This window comes from Carassius auratus, chromosome 11 (genome assembly GCF_003368295.1).
Source record: "Carassius auratus strain Wakin chromosome 11, ASM336829v1, whole genome shotgun sequence".
Classification (NCBI taxonomy): Eukaryota; Metazoa; Chordata; class Actinopteri; order Cypriniformes; family Cyprinidae; genus Carassius; species Carassius auratus.
This window is the reverse complement of record NC_039253.1, coordinates 728,705-750,005: the sequence shown is the minus strand read 5'-3', so window position 1 is coordinate 750,005 and position 21,301 is coordinate 728,705. Positions and strand designations below refer to the sequence as shown.

The following is a 21,301-nucleotide window of genomic DNA, read 5'->3' as shown; positions in this document are numbered from 1 at the left end:
GTGTTACTGAAGTGGCTGTCAACTTCTAATGGTCTGTTGCCGACAAAATCAGTAAGGCATCTTTTGTATCTCATCCAAGTGCACACACACAGCAGTGAGAAGTGAACACACCATGAAGACAACCTATTTTATTAGAAAAATCTTTATTATGCACTACAACATTAAATGCATGGTTCATATTTACAACAGCAAAGAAAACAAGACATTATTCCCGCTCTCGCAAGACACTGAGGCTGGGAGAAAACCAGGACATGTTTCTAAGAAAATAAAGGTTGCTTTGTTGTATAGATCTATACGGTGTTCAGCATGAGAGAACCTTGCGGCTTAAACATTTTCCCAGCATTCAGGCGGTCCGGTCTTTATGTTAGTGTGGAGGGGATTCTTCTCCAGAGACCTCCACACAGACAGTTCTTGATCCAGCGCTGCTCCCACTGTCTCATGGCGTTGGTTTTATTTGGGGATCTCAGCATGGTGACACAGCCACACCTAAACAGACCACAGAGACAGGATCTCATTGAGGAGTGTCCCGGGACAGCCGCCAGCATCATATGTGAAGATGAAAGATTTGCAGACTCGACAGACCCACAAAAGAACATAGCATGACAGGCTTATTTTTTTATTTTTTGAAAGGCCGACAAATCTATTTGATCAGTGAAATTGTTTTGAAATAAATTAATGCTTTTATTCAGCAGTGATGCAATAAATGGATCAAATGTGACAGTAAAGACATCTATAAGTCAAAAAGTTTTTCTTTTGAACTTCATATTCTTCAAAAGATCCTGAAAAAACATCACAGTTTCCACAAAACTAATAAGCAACACATCTGTTTTCAACACTGATAAAAGAAAAATTCTTGAGCAGCAAATCAGCATATCAGAATGATTTCTGAAGGATCGTGTGACACTGAAGACTGAAATAATGATGCTGAAAATTCAGGTTGCCATTGCAGGTATAAATGACATTTTAAATATATATATATGTATACATTATATGTATATCATATGCATATGACATTAATCACATAACATTTTGAAGTGTAATTGTATAATGTCATTAAAATACTAATTTAAAACACATTTTAAAGGCATTCTGAACTCATTTGAAATTTCATTCCAAACAATACCTGGTGCAGGCTTTGCTGTCCTCTGTTGGAGAGATGCCCAAATGTAAACATCGCAGGTGGTCCATCCTCTGAGATGCTGGACTTCTGAAACGACACCAATCAAAGAGGAAATGCATTAACCACCGGCAATAATTAAACCTATCATCAGACAATTTTGTGTCAATTTAGTTCATGTAACAAATACTATGGATTCAGTCAGTTTTCAGTCATTAAAATCTGAAAAGTGCGTGAAACAAATGGCAGGGACCCTATGATGTGGATAACTTGGACGGAATCACAGAACCCATTAAAACGGAATGTCATGGAACTTGTCACTTTAATTTGAGATTTTTAATGCAAGATTTACATACCTGAACACTATTCGAAAGCTATTGTTTACTAACAATTATTAAAAGCATTAACAATTAACTTATTTCATTTATTTATATATTTTTATTATCAAAAAGTTAAATAAAAATTATACAAAAATAACACAAAATTCTACTGGTATTGGTACCGATTACTGAAATATTGATACTGTGACTACACCAATAAAAAGATGTATTTTTGTGTGAACTAAGCCATAACGGCTCACCTGAACACCTCCACCTGTGCGTTAGGGTTGACTCCGGGCAGGGTGTATGGTTTGCCGAACTGCAGTCTGAGTGGGTGTTTGCTCTGGACCTTAGTGATAACACCGTCGTTGATGGGCAGCCAGTCCATGCTGGGTACCAGGAGCTGACTGGGCAGCAGACAGCACTCATCAATCAACGTCTCATCAGGGTCCTGCGGGTGACTCTCATCTCGAGCTGCCAGTCAAAAGAAAAGAGCAAAACAGAGTTCATTTTTTTAACCCATTTAACAGCTCAACTGACATGTTGGCTCAAAGCCTGAAACAGGGTCTAAAGCTCACAGCAAAGCCAGAGTTTGGTGAGCAGGCGGAAGAGCAGAAACATGCTGTCTTGGTTGTCAGATGTGGCCGTGTAGATGGGCAAACAGCCTGGTTTTAACAGGCCCCAAATACGGATCATCACCAGCATTTCTCGGAGCATGCCCAGAGACGCTCCGTCCCGCAGGAACCCAAACCCTGGACGCACGATGGAGCCCTGCAAAGATATTCAGTCATAAAGCAGCACGTTAAACTCAAAATTGGCAGCCCCATGACTGCTGGTAAAGGTCGTCTAGTTGAGCTCACCTGGTTGGGCAGGTTGGCCAGTAGATAAAGAACAAAGTCTCCCACCCACTGAATGAGCTGCTGGAGGGATTGCAGGGGTGGTCCGTCCAGAACAAACTCCTCTGTCTTCAGGTTGATCATCACCTTATCAATATCTGAACACATTAAATGATCAGAAATTCCCATTCACAAGTTTTTGTGAGTTAATGTGAGTTACGTAATCAGATTACTTTTTCTAAGTAGCACATTCACTTTTAAATTTACAGTTAGTACTTTATTACAAAGTTACTTTTTCAAACAAGTTACTCTGTTTTCCCATTTATTCCCTGACACCTTTCCTGTTGCTGGGTTGAGAGAAATTGCGGGTCAGGTCACTTCCTTCAGACTAAAGCTTATTAATTTCACATTTTGGGCAGTTTTACTAAATAGGGCCAATTAGCGCAAGAGCGCAATTCCGAAACACTGTCGATGGGTGTGGATACTTCTGTGGGTGATTTACTAACAATGCGCAAATTAAAGGAACACAGATGCAAAATCTCATTTACATATTGACGAATGCAATATACCAAGCGCAACGCAAGATAGCATAGTTGCAAATAAATAATAAAGAAGCCACAGAACGTTGAAAAGAACCGGAAGCTAAAAAAATTAAGATTTGCTAAGTTGCTTAGTTTTTTGATAGACCTGAAACAGTTTTTGGGGAGTTATATAATGGCGCAAAGGTCAGTAATCTGACAAGCGCAAACATTAGTGATTCATTTGAGTACTCTCCTCCCATAACTTTTGCGTCTAAAAGGGAAACTCCTAAAAATGCATATTCGATAAGATCAGGCTCAAAAATAATGGTCCACGCCTTTTTAGAGCTAATTTGTCACTGCGCATCTTTTTTTTCTTTTTTTTTTAAATGACCAATCATTTCGCTAAACAAGACCCTTATTCTTTGGCTGGGATCGTGTAGAGCCCTTTAAAGCTGCACTGAAACTACAATTTGGACCTTCAACCCATTGGCTCCCATTGAAGTCCACTATATGGAGAAAAATCCTGGAATGTTTTCCTCAAAAACAAAACGTTTTCTGTTGGTCAGTGCGGCAAATCCAAACTTGAACAATGGCAAAATCTGCATGTGGACCTTTTTTGCCCTTGAAAGAAACTCCCACTGAAATGAATGAATTTGCTTATGAAAAGTGACGTCACCTTTATAGTATCAAAACAACAAAAGAGACCGGATGGGCAAAACTGAAGTACGAACGCATGTCACGATTATGAATTTTGTGTTGATTAATTGTCATACAATTACAATAAAAGTCTAATACATAACTTTTTATTTACACCTTATGATTACTTTCATGCTCTGAAAACAAAGAATAATATAAGAATTTTCTTTAGTGTCTTCACCAATTAAAATTTCTCTTTTTGGGTGGCAAAATATAACTAAAATATAAACTACACAATTGTTGTGATTATCTTAAATATCTGCGATTATATTAAATGACTTCAGTCCAAAAAAAATTGCAAACATTGAAACATTTTTTGTGTGGCGGGTTGTTACCGGTGTCAGTGTTTTTGGCACAGATCTCAGAGAGACGGTCTCCGGGACTCTTGTCGGGGGTGTTGAGCACATGAGGTCTCAGTAAAGACTTCAGCGTGGAGCTGATGGCGATGAGGAGCAGTTTAGCATGGAAGTCACAGGCTCTTGCTGCAGTGGCAGAGGAGAGTTTACACAGAGACGCCTTCACTGCCACTATACGGGTGGACAGAACCTTCATCACAAGCCATGAAAGAGAGAAAAAACACAAAGTCAAAAAGTAATCGATTTGAAGTCAAAGTCTCTGTAATCCTATAATGATCTACCTGCTGGAGCGCTTGGTTTTGTCTCATGTACTCCTCGTGAAGCTTCTCCAGAAGGTTATGCACCATGCTCGGCTGCGCGTGCAGCAGCACGTCCCACCAATCGTACCCCGTCACCATGCAGTACTCCAGGAGGAACAGCAGGTGCCGCAGGAGTGTGTTCATGTCCAACATTTGGCCCATGGATGGAGACACTCGGATCATGTGCAACTGAAATCAGACGAGGTGAACTATAAGATCTGAGGGCGCTTCTGTCGCCACTAGGTGTCAAGCCATCATACCTTCCCATGATTGTCCACTCCCACCAGAGCCAAAGATGTCCAGGAGAACTGAAGGGCTTTGAAGTGCAGCGTCGGGCCGCCGGCTCTCTGACGTTTAATGGCAGGTTCTTCTCCCACACGCTGGGAGGAACCAGAGGAACCGTAGAACACTCCCATGGTGTGCAGGGAAAGGCGATGGAGAATCTGGATGCTGCCATCATGGAAGGCCAGGGCAAGACCTAAGCACAACAAAATTATTATCAACCAAAGCACTCTTAACGCTACGTTCGTTGGAATAAGAGAAAAGTGTCAAGGATGTACCGAGGCCTGGGAAGAACTTGGTATCTGAGGCGACTTTGAGATCAGTGTTGGAAATGGAGATGGGGAGTTTAGGCAGAGCGACAGCAGACACACGGTCCAGATCATTGGTCGCTGAGAGGATACGCCACTTCAGAATCATCGGCTGCTTTTCACCCACTGCGGATGGCGGGAAAACAAACAACAACCATTTTAACCCCTGATGACTTCAGCAACTTAAGTAGCAATCCAGGGAAATAATAAAGTATAAAGAAGCTTAATATGTACATTTATGTAATATATTGCTTACAATAACAACATTAAATGCAATAATATTTAAATAGTGGGTAACACTTTAGAATAAGGTTCCATTAGTTAATGTTAGTTTACTACTTTTGTTAACATGAACTAAGCAAGAACAATCCTTCTACAGCATTTATAAGTCTTAGTTCATGTTAATTTCAACATTTACTAATGCATTATTTAAATCAAAACTTATGCTTGTTAACATTAGTTAATGCACTGTGAATTACCATGAACTAACAATGAATAACTGTATTTTCATTAACTAACATTAACGATGATGAATAAATACAGTAATAAATGTATTATTCATTGTTTGTTCATGTTAATTAATACATTAACTAACATTAACTAATGGAACCTTATTCTAAAGTGTTACCAAATAGTGTAAAAAAGAAAGTAAATGTTTATGTATCATTTGTTGTCTTGCCTTTACAAACACTGCATTATAGTCATTTCTACATTTTAAAATTAAAAAGCGTGTAATACTGTAATGTTACACTCTTCCACATCTGGTTTAATGTAACTTACCCACAGGTGATCGGTGTTGAAAGATATTATTAACTGGGAGACCCTCCTTCCGCAAGGACCAGCACTCTACAATGCTGCCCATCTGACTGGACGCACAGAGCAGCACCTTCACAAAACATCATTTGATTCAGCAAGGATGAAAGTGAAGACATTAATAAATGTTACAAAAAATTATATATCAAATAAATGCTGTTCTTTTGAACCTTCTGTTCATCAAATATTCCTGAAAAAAAAAAATCCTATTAAATTCTACTGTGATAAAAATGTTTCTTGAGCAGCAAATCAGCATATCAGAATGATTTCTGAAGGATTATGTGACACTGAAGTGTGGAGTAATGATGCTGGAAATTTAGCTTTGCATCACAAGAATAAACTACATTTTAATAAACGTCAAATAAATGCAACTTTTTCTTACTGACCCCAAACGTATATATAGATTAATATTTTACACAAATCTATACTATTTTGTCTAAAAATTACAACATTTACATTTAAAACATTAAAAAAAAAAGAATTACTTTGAAATACTAAATTGATTTAATGCATCACAATATTATAATGTCTGTTTTGAATGCTCATCATCTCACCTGTTCGGAGTTTTCTCGTGTGAGGAATTTAAGGTGAGTGACAGCGGGGTATTTGTCTCTCCGGACGGGGTCGGTGGTGCAGCGCATGAATAGCGAGGGCAAGAGCTCGGTGTCGATGCGGCACTTCTCGTTCACCACGCTCACACACACTTTATAGAACTGCACCGGAGAAGAGCTGCTGCCATCGGTGGCCGCCACCACTATATTCCCGCCGCCTGTGAAGGCGATGTCAGCCAGCGCCACGCGGCCCCTCAGTCTGCACAGGCTCTCGCTGGCCGTCAACAGGGTCCCGTTCGGCTTTAACAGTGACACGGTCACCAGACCACTCACCGTCACCGCTAACCAGCCCTCCATGGGCTTCCCTCCAAACAACGTGAGAGAGGGAGAGAACTTCACCCGGGAAAACTTCTCTCCAAAGTTCGTAGAGCCAGACTGAGGAGAAACAAGGACATCAGGGTGTTATTTAGTTATATTTGCATGTTTATTTAGTAGATGATAAGTAGCTTTCCTTGCCTTTTCAACATGCAGGGCGAGTTTAACTCCATTGTGTAACCATGAGAGGGCTACGATCGGGTCTCCGTCCACTGAGCTGCTCTGTGTGCACTCCCAGCTGTTCACCAGGTGCTCTGTCATTCCCCAACACTTGATCTGACCATCTCCATCAGCAGACAACAGCCTCGAACCTGGCGCAGCGCAACACACACAACCACACGATGATGACACTGAGATCACTTCAGATCGGTTTGAGTCAATCTCAAGAAACCGCCTCATTAACACCAAATCTAAAAGTACGAAAATACTTTGCATCAAGAAAATAAGGTTTTTAGGATAATTTTTTATTGCATTGTGATCCTTATGATAACAAAAGTTTTTTTTTTCAGTATTATTATTAATACATTTTTACAGTCGTTTTTAATATCTTGTATTGGCTTTTATTTATAGATTTTCATTAATTTTGTTAGGTGTGTTTTTTTTAGGTTTGTTATTCTCATTTCTGATTTTGTTATATTATATTATATTTTACTGCAGTTTTAGTTAATTGCCAAGGCAATATTTTTAGTTTAGTTTGTCATGTCATTGTCATAAATGAGTTTATCATTTAATATTTATATTTAATTTTAGACAAATTTCAGTGGTTTTAATTTTAGATTTGCAGTATTTTGGTTCCACATTGTAATTTTCTTCTTACATTTCTCTAATCCCTCTAATGAAAACGAAGGAAATATTTCTAGTAAAATACATTAATAATCTCCAAAATAACTTTACTTAAATTGTATATTATTTATACAATACAGTGGCATCTATTGTTATGTCTCTAATTTATGCGATCTAAATAAAATCCTTACATTGCAATAACTTCTCTGCACTGTAATTTTATTTAGAGTGCATAAAATATGGAACCAAAATACTGCAAATCAGGGTTATTATCGTTATCAAAAATTAAAGCTACTGAAATGCATAAATAAATCACAATATAATCAAAATCATTACATTGCAGTGATACACTAAAACTACTGTATTACAATAAAGACAATATCCATTTTGAATACCAACAATTGAAGAAGGAGAAAGAATTTACAAATACATGACGGTAACAGGATCTGTGAATTAAATGTGCTTATTTTGGAATCAATGTTGTATGCATAATCCTTCTTTATGCAAAAAAATAATTCTCTGTTTTCACTTTTTTTTTGGAGTGAAATATGACCATGACATGTTCCAAAAGTTTCACCGATTTCATGTTTCATATATTAATCACGAATACTAACCCGACTGGTCCCATTCCAGGCAGGAAATGACCTCATTGTGACCAGAGTTGATGGAGTTCACATCCCAGGGGTGATCAGTGTCAATGACGTGTATCATATGACTCAGATCTGCAGCAGAAAAGCCATAATTTCATAAAATAACTACCCCGTTGTTATTTTTGTTGATTCAGTATCTGATCATAAAAACAGTGATGATCTACATATCCAATCTCTAACAGAGAACCAGTTGAAAGTGTATGCTTTTCTTCATCATTAATTTATAACTCACCAACAGGTGTGATAATATTGGTAATAAAGGCATTGTCCAGACCTTTGTCATCCTCCTCATTCTTCAGGTCCGTGGTGAAGGCGATGAGGTTTCTACAGGACCAGGCGCACACCAAAGGGATGGACGGGCAGTGATTGCTCTTGGGTCTCTTCTCCCACTCGCAAACATACGCGATCTCCATCATACGATTAATTAAACTGAAGGTTATGAGCACTGGTACCTTTACTCGATAGACGATCGCTGTGCAAGTTAACGTTAGTAGACGCAACCGCTTAGCATGCCTGAAGCTGGCAAAAACACAGTAAACTGAAGGGGATAACAGTTATAAAACTACACCGTCTGCTTTTAAGGTAGAAAAGAAAGAAATGTGTTAAGGTAAAGCTGCCCTAGCATTTCGACATCTATTTTATTTTGAATAATATTAGCTACTCTTTGAAGCGGCACATCACTGACTGTCTATGTTCATCGCTACTTTCCGCGTTTAGAGACTCGACTACGAGTTTTCGCCCCCTACTGGACTGGAGGACGAATATATGTCTGTATGTATGTGTGTGTGTGTGTCTATATATATATATATATATATATATATATATATATATATATATATATATCGGATATATACATTTGTAATTTTATTTAGAGTGCATAAAATATGGAACCAAAATACTGCAAATCAGGGTTATTATTGTTATCAAAAAATTAAAGCTATTGAAATATGGCGAAAATAAAATATCAAATAAAATAAATTGCAATCAGATTGAATTCTACCGTTATTACTTTTGTTGATGCAGTATCTGATCATAAAAACAGTAATGATCTACATAGCCAATCTCTAATAGAGAACCAATTATATTCTTAAGAATGTAATCGTAACAGACCCAGAACTCTTAGTGCTGTGTAGATTGCTTACAAATTGTAATCTTTACTGATTACAGGTTGCATGATGAAAACTGTAGTTAGTAACATATTGTAGGTTACTATTTTAGGTCATGCATTCTAATTACTTTTTAGATGACTTTTTATCTAACTTGTTTCAAACGTACTATTAAACGTGCCATATTGATTATAGGAATAATAGTTATAAAACTACATGCATACAGTATTTATTAACTTGCATGATTATTTGTTTCATGCATGGTCTTATTGCTTGAGACATGCTTTCCTTTCAAATTTAGAAGCATGGTTGCAAATTAATTTGCCTAGTATTTATGAATATAGTCAAAGCTAAATGGTTGGACACAGGATTTTTATAAGGGAGAATTTAAAAGAAGAATTTGAGCTAATCAAGAAGTTATGAATCATTTACTGCTGTTGTGTGAATAATATGTAATCATATTATAATCCATTAAAAGGAACTGTAATCTGATTTTGAACATTTCAAAATATAATAAACTCTAATAACAAGTAACGTTAGCTCATGTCTCCAAGAAAAATAATAATAAATACATTTTTCTTATTGTACAAAGTGAATTTTTTTTGCAATGCTTTATTTCATTTTAAATGTTTTGTTAATTTCCATTTATTTGTTGTATATTGAAATTAAGTTTTTATTTATGATCATCCCACCACAACCGGGCGCTCTGCTAGTTTAATGTTAGAAATGGTACTTCCACCGAGTAAAATGCGCCTTGTACTGGCTAGCCCTTCCTCTCTTTAGAAACGTGACGACCAGTTTAACAATAACTTATAAACAATGAGCTATATTTTAATACTGAATTTAAGTTAAAATATTACTGTGATTCAAATAAATGACAGGAAAAAAAATACAAATTGTAAAAGTTCCTCGTTAGGGTTCATATCAAACAGGGTGGGGAACCGTTAATTTTTTTGCTTGGTTAAAAATCACGTGACTCAATGTCACGTGACTAACCGCGGAAGTGAGACCATAGTGGTAAAGCTTCCCTCATTAAAAGCTTCTTTGCTGCTACTCCCAAGTCAGCTCCGCTCCAGAAAATGGTTGTGTAAACAGATGGTCTGTACGACAGGTTGCAGTCGCCGCAATCGGATGATCCTGGCAAGATATCTTCAAGTAGTCGAGGCCTTATTTAATCGAATATTGTCAGCGTAATAAGAAGAGGTGTTTGTTTAAACGCAACCTGAACATACGGGTTCCTCAGAGGAAACTCGGTTAACTTGTTAGCTCACCACTGCTAGCAAGACGTGCTTGCGTGATATTCCAGGGTTCTTTATTTTTAAGCACTCAGTTTACTACGTCTGAGCGATATTCCGTTTCCAAACCTGAGTGAATATTATGCATTCAGCTGGTGTTTGTAGCAATAAGTGCGCAAGTTAGCAAGTTTGGCTAGTTTGATTGGAGTGACAGTGTATGCAGGAGGCCTGAGTCACATCTGCAGGACGTATTTACTCTAAAACATATTTCAACAGCCTGAGATGCTTCTCTCGTCTTACAGTAGATAAACTACACGATTATCAGCTGTGTTCGATGCTCTAAAGATTTAGAAGTTTGCTAGCTCGCTAGATTATGGCATGGTAGGAGTGGAAGATACCTTGCCCACCAACATCCTTACACAATTCAGCATCTCTCGTGGTGTTTTAGTTGCGATATCTGAAGCTCAGTCCAGATTTGGAGAAGCAGGATCATCATCTGCATGTGCTGATGTTGTGTAACTGGCCCGCTCATCTGGATCTGCGCACTTTGCTGTCTGCTTGACCTCACAGCTGGGCTTTCTCCTTATCAAGATACTGAACAACGACCAACCATGTCTGACAACCAAGGCAATGTGAACAACGTCCCACTGAACAATAACGGCGGGCCGAACCGGATCCGGAACCCCGCGATGAACCAGAATCCTTTGATCAACGTGCGAGACCGACTCTTCCACGCCTTGTTCTTTAAAATGGCAGTCACGTACGCCAGACTCTTCCCACCATCCTTCAGACGAATATTCGAGTTCCTCGTCTTGTTAAAGGTGAACTTTGACCTCTTTTAATGTATATTGTACATTTAAACCGTAGTGATCCTTCCCAGAAGCCCTACACATGCTGAGTTTTGAATGTTTATCTTCCCTCACCTGTTAGCATGCAGAATGCCCTGCTCCCTAAACATCAGGATGGATGCTGTTTATCAGTATCATTTATATGCCAACTAACCTATGGCTTTAGGTCTTACCTGTTAGCTTTATCCTGTTTGCTACTTTCGCTTAAGTCAAAATCAGTGGAGTATCTGGTTTCATTTTACTGAACTTAATTGGTTTATTACTGCTGCAACATCTCATACAAATTATAAAGCTATGGAACCGCTACATAAGTTATAGGAAATATTATTTATTTATTGTCTGTTAGTAGAAAATGTGACATTATCTAACCACTGTCTTTGAGTAATTTTCATTTATTTGTATTTTTAATCATTTTGTATTTCAGCTTTAGTTGTATTTATTTTAGTACGTCAAGTAAAACTAAGACATTTTGCCTTTGCAACTGAACTGCATTTTTTATTTTTTTTATTTTTTTAGATAAGTTTTGCTTTATTTCAGTTACCTTTTATTTTTTTGAATGTTTGAGTTAACTATAATAACACTTTTGTTGGACACAGGTTTGTTTATATACAGAATGTATAATTTATTTTATTATTTTTAAAAAAATCCATTCGTTTTTGATGAAAATGTTAACATTTGTGACATATTAGAAATCATTAAAAAAATGCATTTATGTCTGCAATATACTCAATTAGCATTAATTAATTAAGTCAATCTCATCCTATGTCTAGCAAAAAAAAAAAAACATGGTATCATGAAAAAAGTCTGTAATGATTCAGATGATATCAATTTCAGTGCAAGTTTCAGTATTTTGATTTATTGATATAAAAAAGAGGAATTATTGTTATGCGAGTGCAATGATTAATGCTTAATTGTTTCCTGTTCTGTAGTTTTTGTACACCTTTTTAATTCCCCTTAATTTCATGTCATTCGACTGGCAGGCGTTGTTTATGCTCTTCATCCTGGCCTACATCCACATTGCCTTCTCGCGCTCTCCAATCAACTGCCTGGAGCATGTGCGGGAGAAATGGCCCCGCGACGGCATCCTGCGTGTGGAGATCCAGCGCAACTCCAGCCGTGCACCCATCTTTCTGCAGTTCTCCGAGACGGAGGGAATCCAGGGCCTCATGAAGGAAGCAGAGGACGGAAGTGAAACCAGACAGCCAGTGGTGCCCACAGACCCTGAAGAGGAGGAAGAGATGACCATGGAGATGTTTGACAACAGCACAGTACAGGTGAGTTTGTTACACAGCTACAGGAAAACAAGGATAGGGAGCCATTCATCATTAATTAAAAAAATTGTGAATTATTATTTAATTATCCAGTCTCCTGTTGTCCCAAACATATATGCTGTTAACATATCAAATCAAAATTAAATTCTTACATTTGTTATTGTTAATTTATTGTCCATAATAAATTACCATCTAAAACTGGTCCTCACACATGGATTTATGGTGCTTTTATAAAGTTCTTTTTAACTTGCCATAGATTTTTTTATAGAAAAGAAATGCATAAATTTTTTTATTTTATTTTGTTATTTTTGTGTGTGTGTGCTCCTTTCAGCTGTTTTCTATAAAATCTTATAGAATTCATGTGAAAATAGTTGGGTGGGATGCAATTGCCCAACAGTAAATCAATATTATAATTTCTAATATTTGTTTATTTAAATAATTGTAATTGTATTAATTTATGTAATGTACTGTAACTATTACCACTAATAAAAATAAGTCACTTGTTATAATTATTAATAATACTATTTTAAATGAATACTATTGTTCGATATAGAATGAATGCATATGTCAATGTTTGAATATGTATCAGAAGAGTAAATCAATATTAATTTCTAAATTCAATATTTGTTAATTGAAATATTGTAATTGTTTTAGGTCTAATAATATAATATTAGATACTGTAGCTACTACTAAGAAGATGGATATTTATGTTATTATTTTTTTATTTTTTTATTATTAAGCATATAAAATACATAATATTCTATAGTAGAATTACGTATAACTTCCATCTGGTCCTCATACAAGTTGAATGTGCTTCTGGTGCTTCTACTGTTTGTATTGTCTTTTTTATATTTTTTGTTTTTGATGTTTTTTTTGTGTGTGTGTCTGTGGGAGCTACTTGTATAAATAGCATACTTTTTTGGAAGATCCTGGTTGTCAGTTAATAATGATATATTATTAATAGATGGATTTCTCCCACTAAAATGGCCCTTGTTGTCCAGATCGTTCTGACAGATTCTGCCCTTTGTCTCTTTCTCACACATACAGTTTGAGCTGGACATCGAGCCCCGTCTGAATCCGTCGATGAGTGGTGGTGTTCCTGGCTCCAGCCTGAATGAATCCCAGGATCTGTCCTTCAGCCAGGCCCCCTCTAAAGGTATGCAGCCGCTGAGGGAGACTGTCTCCGAGATTGAGATGCTAACTCGAGCAGGTAAACATCTCAAATATGCCCCACTCCGTAGCCATCTGGTTCTCTCCTCCTCCTCTTCCTCCTGTGTGACTTCATTCCCTCTCGTCCCTCCATCAGGTGCCGCCCTTCTCACTTCTCGCCCCCTGCTCAGATTTCCTTTCTGTTCCCACATTATTCCCTTACCCTTCCCAGAGGCCACATGTGCTGCGCGAGTCACATGGCTTCAGAAACGATCACAATGGTCTTTTGTAAGATAAGATGTCAGAGGGTCCCGTATACTGTCATTTGTTAATTTAGATCAGTGGTTCTCAATTCCAGTCCTCCCGCCCCCAGCTCTGCATATTTTGCATGTCTCTCTTTTAAACATACCTGATTCAGATAATCAGCTCGTTGTGCGTGAACTGTGTTCCCTACTCCCTGAGCAGGGGAAATCTGTTGAAGTTTACCTCACTTCGGAACATTCATTCACCGATTCGCGCTGCGCATTGACAAGTGTGACGACGTATATCTCTAAATAAATACAATATAAATTCACGTCTCCAATGAACTTATACGTTCACTTCGAACTGGAATCATGGTGGAGTAGCCTGTGATGTCCACTTCGCAGGGCACTTACGTTAAAATAGAACAAGCGTCTGAAGACATAAAAGAAACATACAACATGTGCAGAGCAGGGGGTCGCGAGGACTGGAATTGAGAACCACTGGTTAAGATACAGATTAACAGTTTCCAAACCTGACATCTGGATGCAAATGAGTTATTTAAAATGTGTACAATGAGCAGGACGGTTTCGGGGGGTCAGTCCCCCAAATTAAAGCTTCAAACCCTGAAGGAAGGATCTTTTAAAAGTACATATTATAAACACTTTCTTTTGAATATTGAATAAAAAGAAAAATCAATGACAACATAGTTTATTTTTATTATTAATACAGAAAAACGTTATAGTACCATTGTTGTGAAATAACAGAATTTTAAAAAAACAGTAGAATTTCTAAATTCAATAAAGTTGTCAGCGTTTATCGGGTGTTTGTTTATGTGCAGTGTGGCCCCAAGAAGAGTATATTGTTGAATATTCTTTGGAATATGGTTTCCTACGGCTGTCCCAGGCCACACGGCAGCGACTCAACATCCCTGTCATGGTGGTGACCCTGGGTGAGTACATCACACTCTCAAGAATATCAACAGAAAACCTGGCAAAACCCACAAAAGAATCGAATATTCTTCTATTATTGTAATATATTGTTATATTGTAATATTCTTGGGAATTATTACCCCAAAATAAAAATTTTCAGTGTTTACTGATCTTCATGCTGTTTCAGTCACCTTATATAATCTATGCCTTTGTATAATAAACAGACTCATTTTTAATTTGGCGGTTGTGTTACATTGCATTGGTAACAAGCCCTATACAAGCTTTCATGTTTGGGCTTGCCTGATATCAAACATTTAAAGACCCCAATCAGAGTAAATGGATACATTTAGTATACCAGGCCAGTTTACATTCTCTTGATTTGTGCTTATGTGAAAGTGCTGTAATTCTCATAAAATTAAATTAATAATTATTAGGGGTGGTGAAAAAAATCGACTATCGATTAATCGCGAGTATGTTATGGACGAGTATGAATCGATTATTAAATTTTCAAAAATCGATTATTTTTTTCATTATTTTATTTTGTAAAAAAAATTATACCGAGAGTTGAACGTCACGAACGCGCCCTGTTCCAGTTAGCAAGCAGCCAGAACAGGTGTGTAAAATGGAAAAAACAGGAGCGAGCAACCAACCGATCCACCCAGCTCCATCTGGGCTCAAAGCAAGCGTGTGGATTTATTTGGGTTTTCATGGCAGGAGCTCTAACCCTCTTGGCGCCATGGTCGAGTTCACTCGACAAGATGCGGCACTGAATAAAACGGCCGATTTTGTCAAATAGTGTGTCAAATTTCAAGCGATCTCCCCTGCACCAGATAGCAGACATGTAATACTTCATCTCTGACTCAAAAAAACGTAATGCTCCTTAACAAAATCTTCGAGAGCGCATTGAATCAGTGTGAAAAAAAGCGGAGCTTGTGTGAGAGTGAGCCATTTTATCTGACCAATATTGTCAACGTTAGCGAGTATTGGCATTAGATTATTATTATTATCATTATTATTTTTATTATTATCTAATGGCATCAATAAAGCTTCAATAAACCCGCAATGAAGTGTTGGGACTTCTATTAGTGGACACTGATTCTGAAGGGGAATATCTGTATTCAGAAGATGACGGAGATATTGAAAGTGAAAGTACACCAAGCACAAATGGTGAATCCTTTGCCCAATGTAAATGGTCCTTTGCCAAATGTCAAGGTGTGAACAATGTTTGCAGGGGTCGGAGTGTTCATCGCGAAATTAGCAGGCGTTTTATTGTTGCGGGGACGAGGCGGGAGATTTTTTCCGCGCTAGACCTGTATATTTGTCTTCTGACCGCACCTCTCCGCAATCGCGGTGACAGTATTGTAGTGGAGACTTTGTCTAATGCCTCTGGGTATGTTAGACAAGGTCGAAGTATTCATAGGACAGTTAGGAGGTAAGGTGGAGAGTAGTCCGAGCCGTGCACACTCGGCGCGTGCGCGAGGCAGATCTGTCCGCGCTGCTCATAGCAGAAGCAGAGGCGATGTGACACGGGGGCATAGATTTTGAACTAAAAAGGTCTCGTCTACTTGTGTTTGTGTGTCATATGAATAATATATATGTGCCCCATACATGGAATCAGAGTGCCTGCTGCATGTAGTAAACTGAAAATCCCAACCACTACATGCATTCGGTTTGTTTCTACCATTTATTAGTAATGATTTACACAGTTTGTTTACTACTTACTGTTGTGAAATGGAAAATCAATAATCGTTAATCGAGAATCGTTAATAATCGAAAATCGACTGTAATCGAATCGGGACTTCAATAATCGTAATCGAATCGAATCGGGAAATCATACAGATTAACCACCCCTAATAATTATACAATTAAAATTAATAATAATAAATAAAAAATATAAAATCAATTAACAATTATTTTGGAGGTCTATAAGAAGGTAATTCAGATTTTGAATGAAATGAGAGCGTGTTCAATTTTTAATTCGGGGGTGAGCTCTTCCTACAAGGCCAATAAACTTACATTTTTTTAAAATGGAAAGCATAAAGTTGCACTTAGTCTCTCTCCGCCTGTCTGCAGACCCCATGAAGGATCAGTGCTTTGGAGATGGTTTCAGTCGCTTCCTCCTGGATGAATGTCTGGGTTATGATGATATCCTGATGTCCAGTGTGAAGGCTTTAGCAGAGAACGAGGAAAACAAAGGTAAATTAGACGTTCCCTTTTAAGAATGCCGTTTCCTTGGGGATGCCGTAACTATTTCTTTTTTTTTTTTTTTTTTAGGGTTTCTGAGGAACGTGGTTTCTGGAGAACACTACCGATTTGTCAGTATGTGGATGGCTCGTACCTCCTACCTAGCAGCCTTTGTAATCATGGTTATCTTTGTAAGTACTTTCTCTACCGTAGCATCCCTTACTCAACAGTTGCTTGTTAGTGATTGGATTATATGTGATGTCATCACATTAGTTCAGTTTGAGCATTTAGGTTATTAGTTTACCCAGAAATGTAAATTGATCATTTAGTTATTCCCATGAGTTTTATAAATGGAACGGATGGTAAAACTTTTACGTTTTTTGTGAATGTGCCTAGAGTTTTCAAGCAAAAAAAAAAAGTTTAAAATCAGCTGAAAGTATTCTTAATGCTTCCTATGCACTAAATTCTGAATCTTCTAAGTCATATGATAGATTTAGGTATGAAATGGACTGAAATTTAAGTCATCATTTACTGAGGATCTTCCCCTTCCGTGAGGTGTTAACAGCTGTGACCAGGAGTTGAATAAAAAAAAAAATAAATAAACTAATTTGGAAAAGATGGGAGAACTATAATATTTGAACTATTCCTTGCTGAATCAAATGGAAACTCAGACACTTTTATTTTCTCTCTCAGACTCTATCCGTGTCCATGCTGTTGCGGTACTCGCACCACCAGATTTTTGTTTTTATAGGTAAGTTCCCATCATTCTCTTTGGTCTTCATCGGTGAAGAAACATTTATCATTATGTTCCATGATCAAGTCTGTAATACAGTCTATTATTTTAAGACTATTGTTTAAAATAGTTTCTAAGACTATCTCTGCTGTTCGATTTTTCTCAGTGGACCTTCTCCAGATGTTGGAGATGAATATGACAATTGCCTTCCCTGCCGCCCCTCTCCTCACTGTCATCCTGGCTCTTGTGGGTAGGTACAGCTCACTGCTGGGGTTTGGAGAGATGTTCTCATTCATCCATCAACTATAATTTTCTTGACTTCATATATAACATAAGAAATTTCTTATTAAAATGTCATTTGATTAAATACCCTGTTTTTGATCCTGTCTGCAGGGATGGAGGCCATCATGTCTGAGTTTTTCAATGACACAACCACTGCCTTCTACATCATCCTCATTGTTTGGTTGGCAGACCAATATGATGCCATCTGCTGTCACACCAATACGAGCAAGCGCCACTGGCTCAGGTATGTTATCAGCACAGGTAAATGTCAATGGCTCGAATCTCTTACCAGACTCCTCTGCTGATTTACATTGACTTTGAAAATCATATAATTTTCAATAAATAATTTTCTAGTATCACCTTCTACTGGAATCAATGTTGAGTTCCCAGAAGTGATATTTGTCTGGTGAATGTAGTGTAGGAGAATGGTTATTATGTTCAAACAGTGGGAAACTTGTGTAGTTTGCACATGTTCTGAGTTATTATACACATTAAAAATAAACACACACATTAACCCAATCTCTTCATGTAAACAATACATTCAGATTCATCATTTAGAATGAATTTAGATTGAAACAAAAGTTGTGCATGTAAACATGGCCAAAGTGAGCTCTGTGTAGGGAATGGACACAACGGGCAGCTCATTAGATTGTTTTGGTGGTTAACATCACATACTGCATCTAAAAGATCTCTTGTGCTGTTTTCCAGATTCTTTTATCTGTATCACTTTGCCTTCTATGCGTATCATTACCGATTTAACGGCCAGTACAGCAGTCTTGCTCTGGTCACCTCCTGGCTCTTTATTCAGGTATCTTATTTCAGCTTTTTTTTCAGTGTAGCCAGTATAGAATTGCCCTAGCTCATAAGCTTTTTCATTTTTGTCTTGTGCAGCACTCAATGATCTATTTTTTCCACCACTACGAGCTTCCCGCCATCCTGCAGCAGATCCGGATCCAGGAAATGCTGCTTCAAAATCAGCAGGTGGGTCAAGGAAACCAGACTGCATTGCAGGACAATCTCAACAATAACACTAGCAGTGCTGCGCCCGCCGTCCAGGCTAATGCAGCCGCTGATGCGAACACTAACGGCCAGGACCTGCAAGCTGCTCCCGACCAACCTCTCCTCGAAGCTCACAATGGCTTGGTGGTAAATACCGGTCTGCCCAGCGAACCATCAAACTCCGACCTCGACTGGATGGCCGAGATTGGCATTGGCCCAGACGTCCTGTCAGTTCCACACTTGGTCGACTCTCTTTTGGAGCCGGTAAGGATCGAGGAACCGGCGTCCTCTGGTTCAGGGGTAACAGAGCTGCATGCTTCGAACACTGCAGGAGAGAACCAAGTTGTAAATATTAGTGCAGCCACTGCTCCTGCGGGACAGAGTTGCGCTCAGGGTCTGGGTCCCCCTGGTGGTGGAGGAGGACAGATGGAATCCGAAACTTCCTCGCCAGTGACTTCACACACAGACTGCAGAGTTGCAGAAACGCTTAAAGGCGCCACGGACTGGGATGACAAGACGGAGACCAATAGCAAAAGCTCAGACTCCCACTCTACCCCGGCTTGAGTTGCACAGACCCCATTCTGAATGAATGAATCCATGCTCTACAGTCATCACCCCTCTCTGTAAATTATTCCAGAAGGCATCAAGAGGAGAAGCTGTGATGAAGCTTTATGTAATTACATCCTGGAAACCTCCGACGTGAACATGAAGCGTGCTGAAGCCGACGTCCGCCATCTAGTCATGTTCTTAAGAGTAAATTCGTATTGAATAGTCCAAATGATGCCATGTGTGAGGGTGTGATCATTTGAAGTCTTTATATGTGATTTTCTTTTTTTTAATGATTGAAGCATTTAATACAGGGACTATTCAGTTTAAAACGTGATGTATCGCTCAATAATGGTACTTTTGTTTCTCCTGATTTTGGAGTTGCAGGTATCAGTGGGCTGCACAGGCAGCAGTCTTGCATTGAATCTGAATACAAGTCACACTTTGCACATCTCGTGCAAGGATTTTTTTGGCTTTCTTTCCATTCCTTTAATGGTATAACATTTAATGCTGCCTACTTGAAGCGGTGAAAATTAATTGAGTCATGTTAAAACTGTTTTGACCTCTACTACCATGTTCACTACAGCAGGCCACCAAAATGTTCGACCTGCCGTTGCATTCAGATATGGTGTGGTCCTAGGTGTGGAGCAGCTTGACTCCTGAATCCAATGCGGTCAGAATCAATGGTGGTCAGAGTGCTTTGATGTAGTTGAAGTGGACGTCAAAGCAACATTGTACTCCGAATAAGTCCTCCTTCCACATGATTCTCATGGCTTTGTAAACCTCATCAAGAGACATTTGTTCTGTGGTTAGTTTATACAGAGATGTTGTCTTCTGCACAGACTCTTCAGTGAGTCTTTGGTTTTTCTTCAGGTCAAGTCTGGCTTTGAGAGAGATGGTGTATATATTATTGCCTTATGCTTCTTAAACTGAAGCATCATCAACCTTGTATTTCCGTCTTTGGCCAAGTACATTGGGGTCGATAGCCTTACCAGAGGCTTCAAAGCCAGTAGAGAGAATGGCAACCGAGGCAAGAATGAACATGTAGTTGCTTTAACAGAAAGATTTGGGAACAGCCGTAAGCAGTGAAAGTCAGACTGTGCTCATTTCACAGCATTGCAGCCCATCAGCTAAAGTCACTGATCCAAAAGTCTGTTGTTCATATTTTGCTTTTATAGAGGTTTCTCCATATGTTTTACTTGGGAAGATCAGAGGCTTGAATGATCTTTATTACCATTTGTAAAAACTTCACTAAATGCACCGCAAACTAAGAGAACAAACAAAGGAAACTGTTGTCTGTTGTGACACATGACTGTGGATGGGGATGGTCATTTAAAGGCTATGCAACAATATGGCAAGTAAAAGCCAGGCTCTGGATTATTTTTTTTTTTTCAAATTGTGCAATATTTTGTAAGGCTCCCATCCATAAAGGATAATAGGTCTGAAAGAGTGATTTGTGGTTTTATGATCAGTTTCTCAATATTCTTAATTTTTTTCGGTGCCTATTTGCCATTGTCTGAGGAAACAGATGATTGTAGTGTTTAGATGCATTGTGTAGGATGTCTTGACAGAAAATCTCAGTTCTGTGATCCTGTCATTCAAATGTATTTAACTGTAATGTTTGCATAAAGAGATGAAATTAATTTCCACTTAGAACTATTTGTTTTGTTTGTGGTTCTTTCAACTTCCGGTGGCCTTTCACACAAAGTTGTAACTGTTTCAAAAGTAGGTCTAGAGTTGACAAAACCAAACAAATCAAACCTGGTTTAGATCAGATAAACACTCACTATAAACTTTGTGAACTCTGGGTTTGAGCATGTGCGTTAATGTGTGACGTGTGCTTATCAACACGAAACATTGGAAGTCCTC

General features: G+C 38.3%; 2 protein-coding genes across 4 annotated transcripts; one reads left to right on the top strand and one right to left on the bottom strand.

The window, feature by feature from the left end:
- Positions 1-113: 113 nt before the first annotated feature.
- med16 (mediator complex subunit 16) lies at positions 114-8,640 on the bottom strand. 2 transcript variants are annotated; one of them, XM_026274772.1, is made up of 14 exons: positions 8,140-8,640; positions 7,872-7,979; positions 6,616-6,785; positions 6,103-6,534; positions 5,516-5,621; positions 4,706-4,861; positions 4,406-4,623; positions 4,128-4,334; positions 3,826-4,036; positions 2,298-2,431; positions 2,016-2,208; positions 1,698-1,911; positions 1,124-1,207; positions 114-486 (listed from the first exon to the last, which is right to left on the bottom strand). In XM_026274772.1, exons 1-14 carry the CDS (start codon positions 8,321-8,323, stop codon positions 360-362), a joined length of 2,544 nt encoding a protein of 847 aa, XP_026130557.1. In that variant the 5' UTR covers positions 8,324-8,640; the 3' UTR covers positions 114-359. The 2 variants fall into 2 exon arrangements, with proteins under 2 accessions (XP_026130557.1, XP_026130558.1); XM_026274773.1 differs by having other exon boundaries at positions 8,182-8,640.
- A 1,335-nt stretch (positions 8,641-9,975) lies between these two features.
- Positions 9,976-21,091, top strand: LOC113110654 (membralin-like). Of its 2 annotated transcripts, none has more exons than XM_026274782.1 (11): positions 9,976-11,069; positions 12,077-12,370; positions 13,415-13,523; positions 14,598-14,708; positions 16,762-16,884; positions 16,963-17,063; positions 17,566-17,623; positions 17,772-17,855; positions 17,999-18,131; positions 18,596-18,695; positions 18,779-21,091. In XM_026274782.1, the coding sequence occupies exons 1-11, from the start codon at positions 10,860-10,862 to the stop codon at positions 19,448-19,450; spliced, it is 1,995 nt and encodes a 664-aa protein (XP_026130567.1). In that variant the 5' UTR covers positions 9,976-10,859; the 3' UTR covers positions 19,451-21,091. The 2 variants fall into 2 exon arrangements, with proteins under 2 accessions (XP_026130567.1, XP_026130566.1); XM_026274781.1 differs by having other exon boundaries at positions 10,860-11,069; positions 13,415-13,577.
- Positions 21,092-21,301: the final 210 nt, after the last annotated feature.

Coding starts and splice junctions, on each gene's coding strand:
- LOC113110654 (XM_026274781.1), top strand. CDS start 10,860: ATGTCTGACAACCAAGGCAATGTGAACAACGTCCCACTGAACAATAAC. Junction 16,885..16,962: donor AGAGAACGAGGAAAACAAAG/GTAAATTAGACG, acceptor TTTTTTTTTTAG/GGTTTCTGAGGAACGTGGTT. Junction 17,064..17,565: donor TTGTAATCATGGTTATCTTT/GTAAGTACTTTC, acceptor TTTCTCTCTCAG/ACTCTATCCGTGTCCATGCT.
- med16 (XM_026274772.1), bottom strand. CDS start 8,323: ATGATGGAGATCGCGTATGTTTGCGAGTGGGAGAAGAGACCCAAGAGC. Junction 5,622..6,102: donor CACGAGAAAACTCCGAACAG/GTGAGATGATGA, acceptor TGTTTTGTGAAG/GTGCTGCTCTGTGCGTCCAG. Junction 4,624..4,705: donor CAAGTTCTTCCCAGGCCTCG/GTACATCCTTGA, acceptor TGTTGTGCTTAG/GTCTTGCCCTGGCCTTCCAT.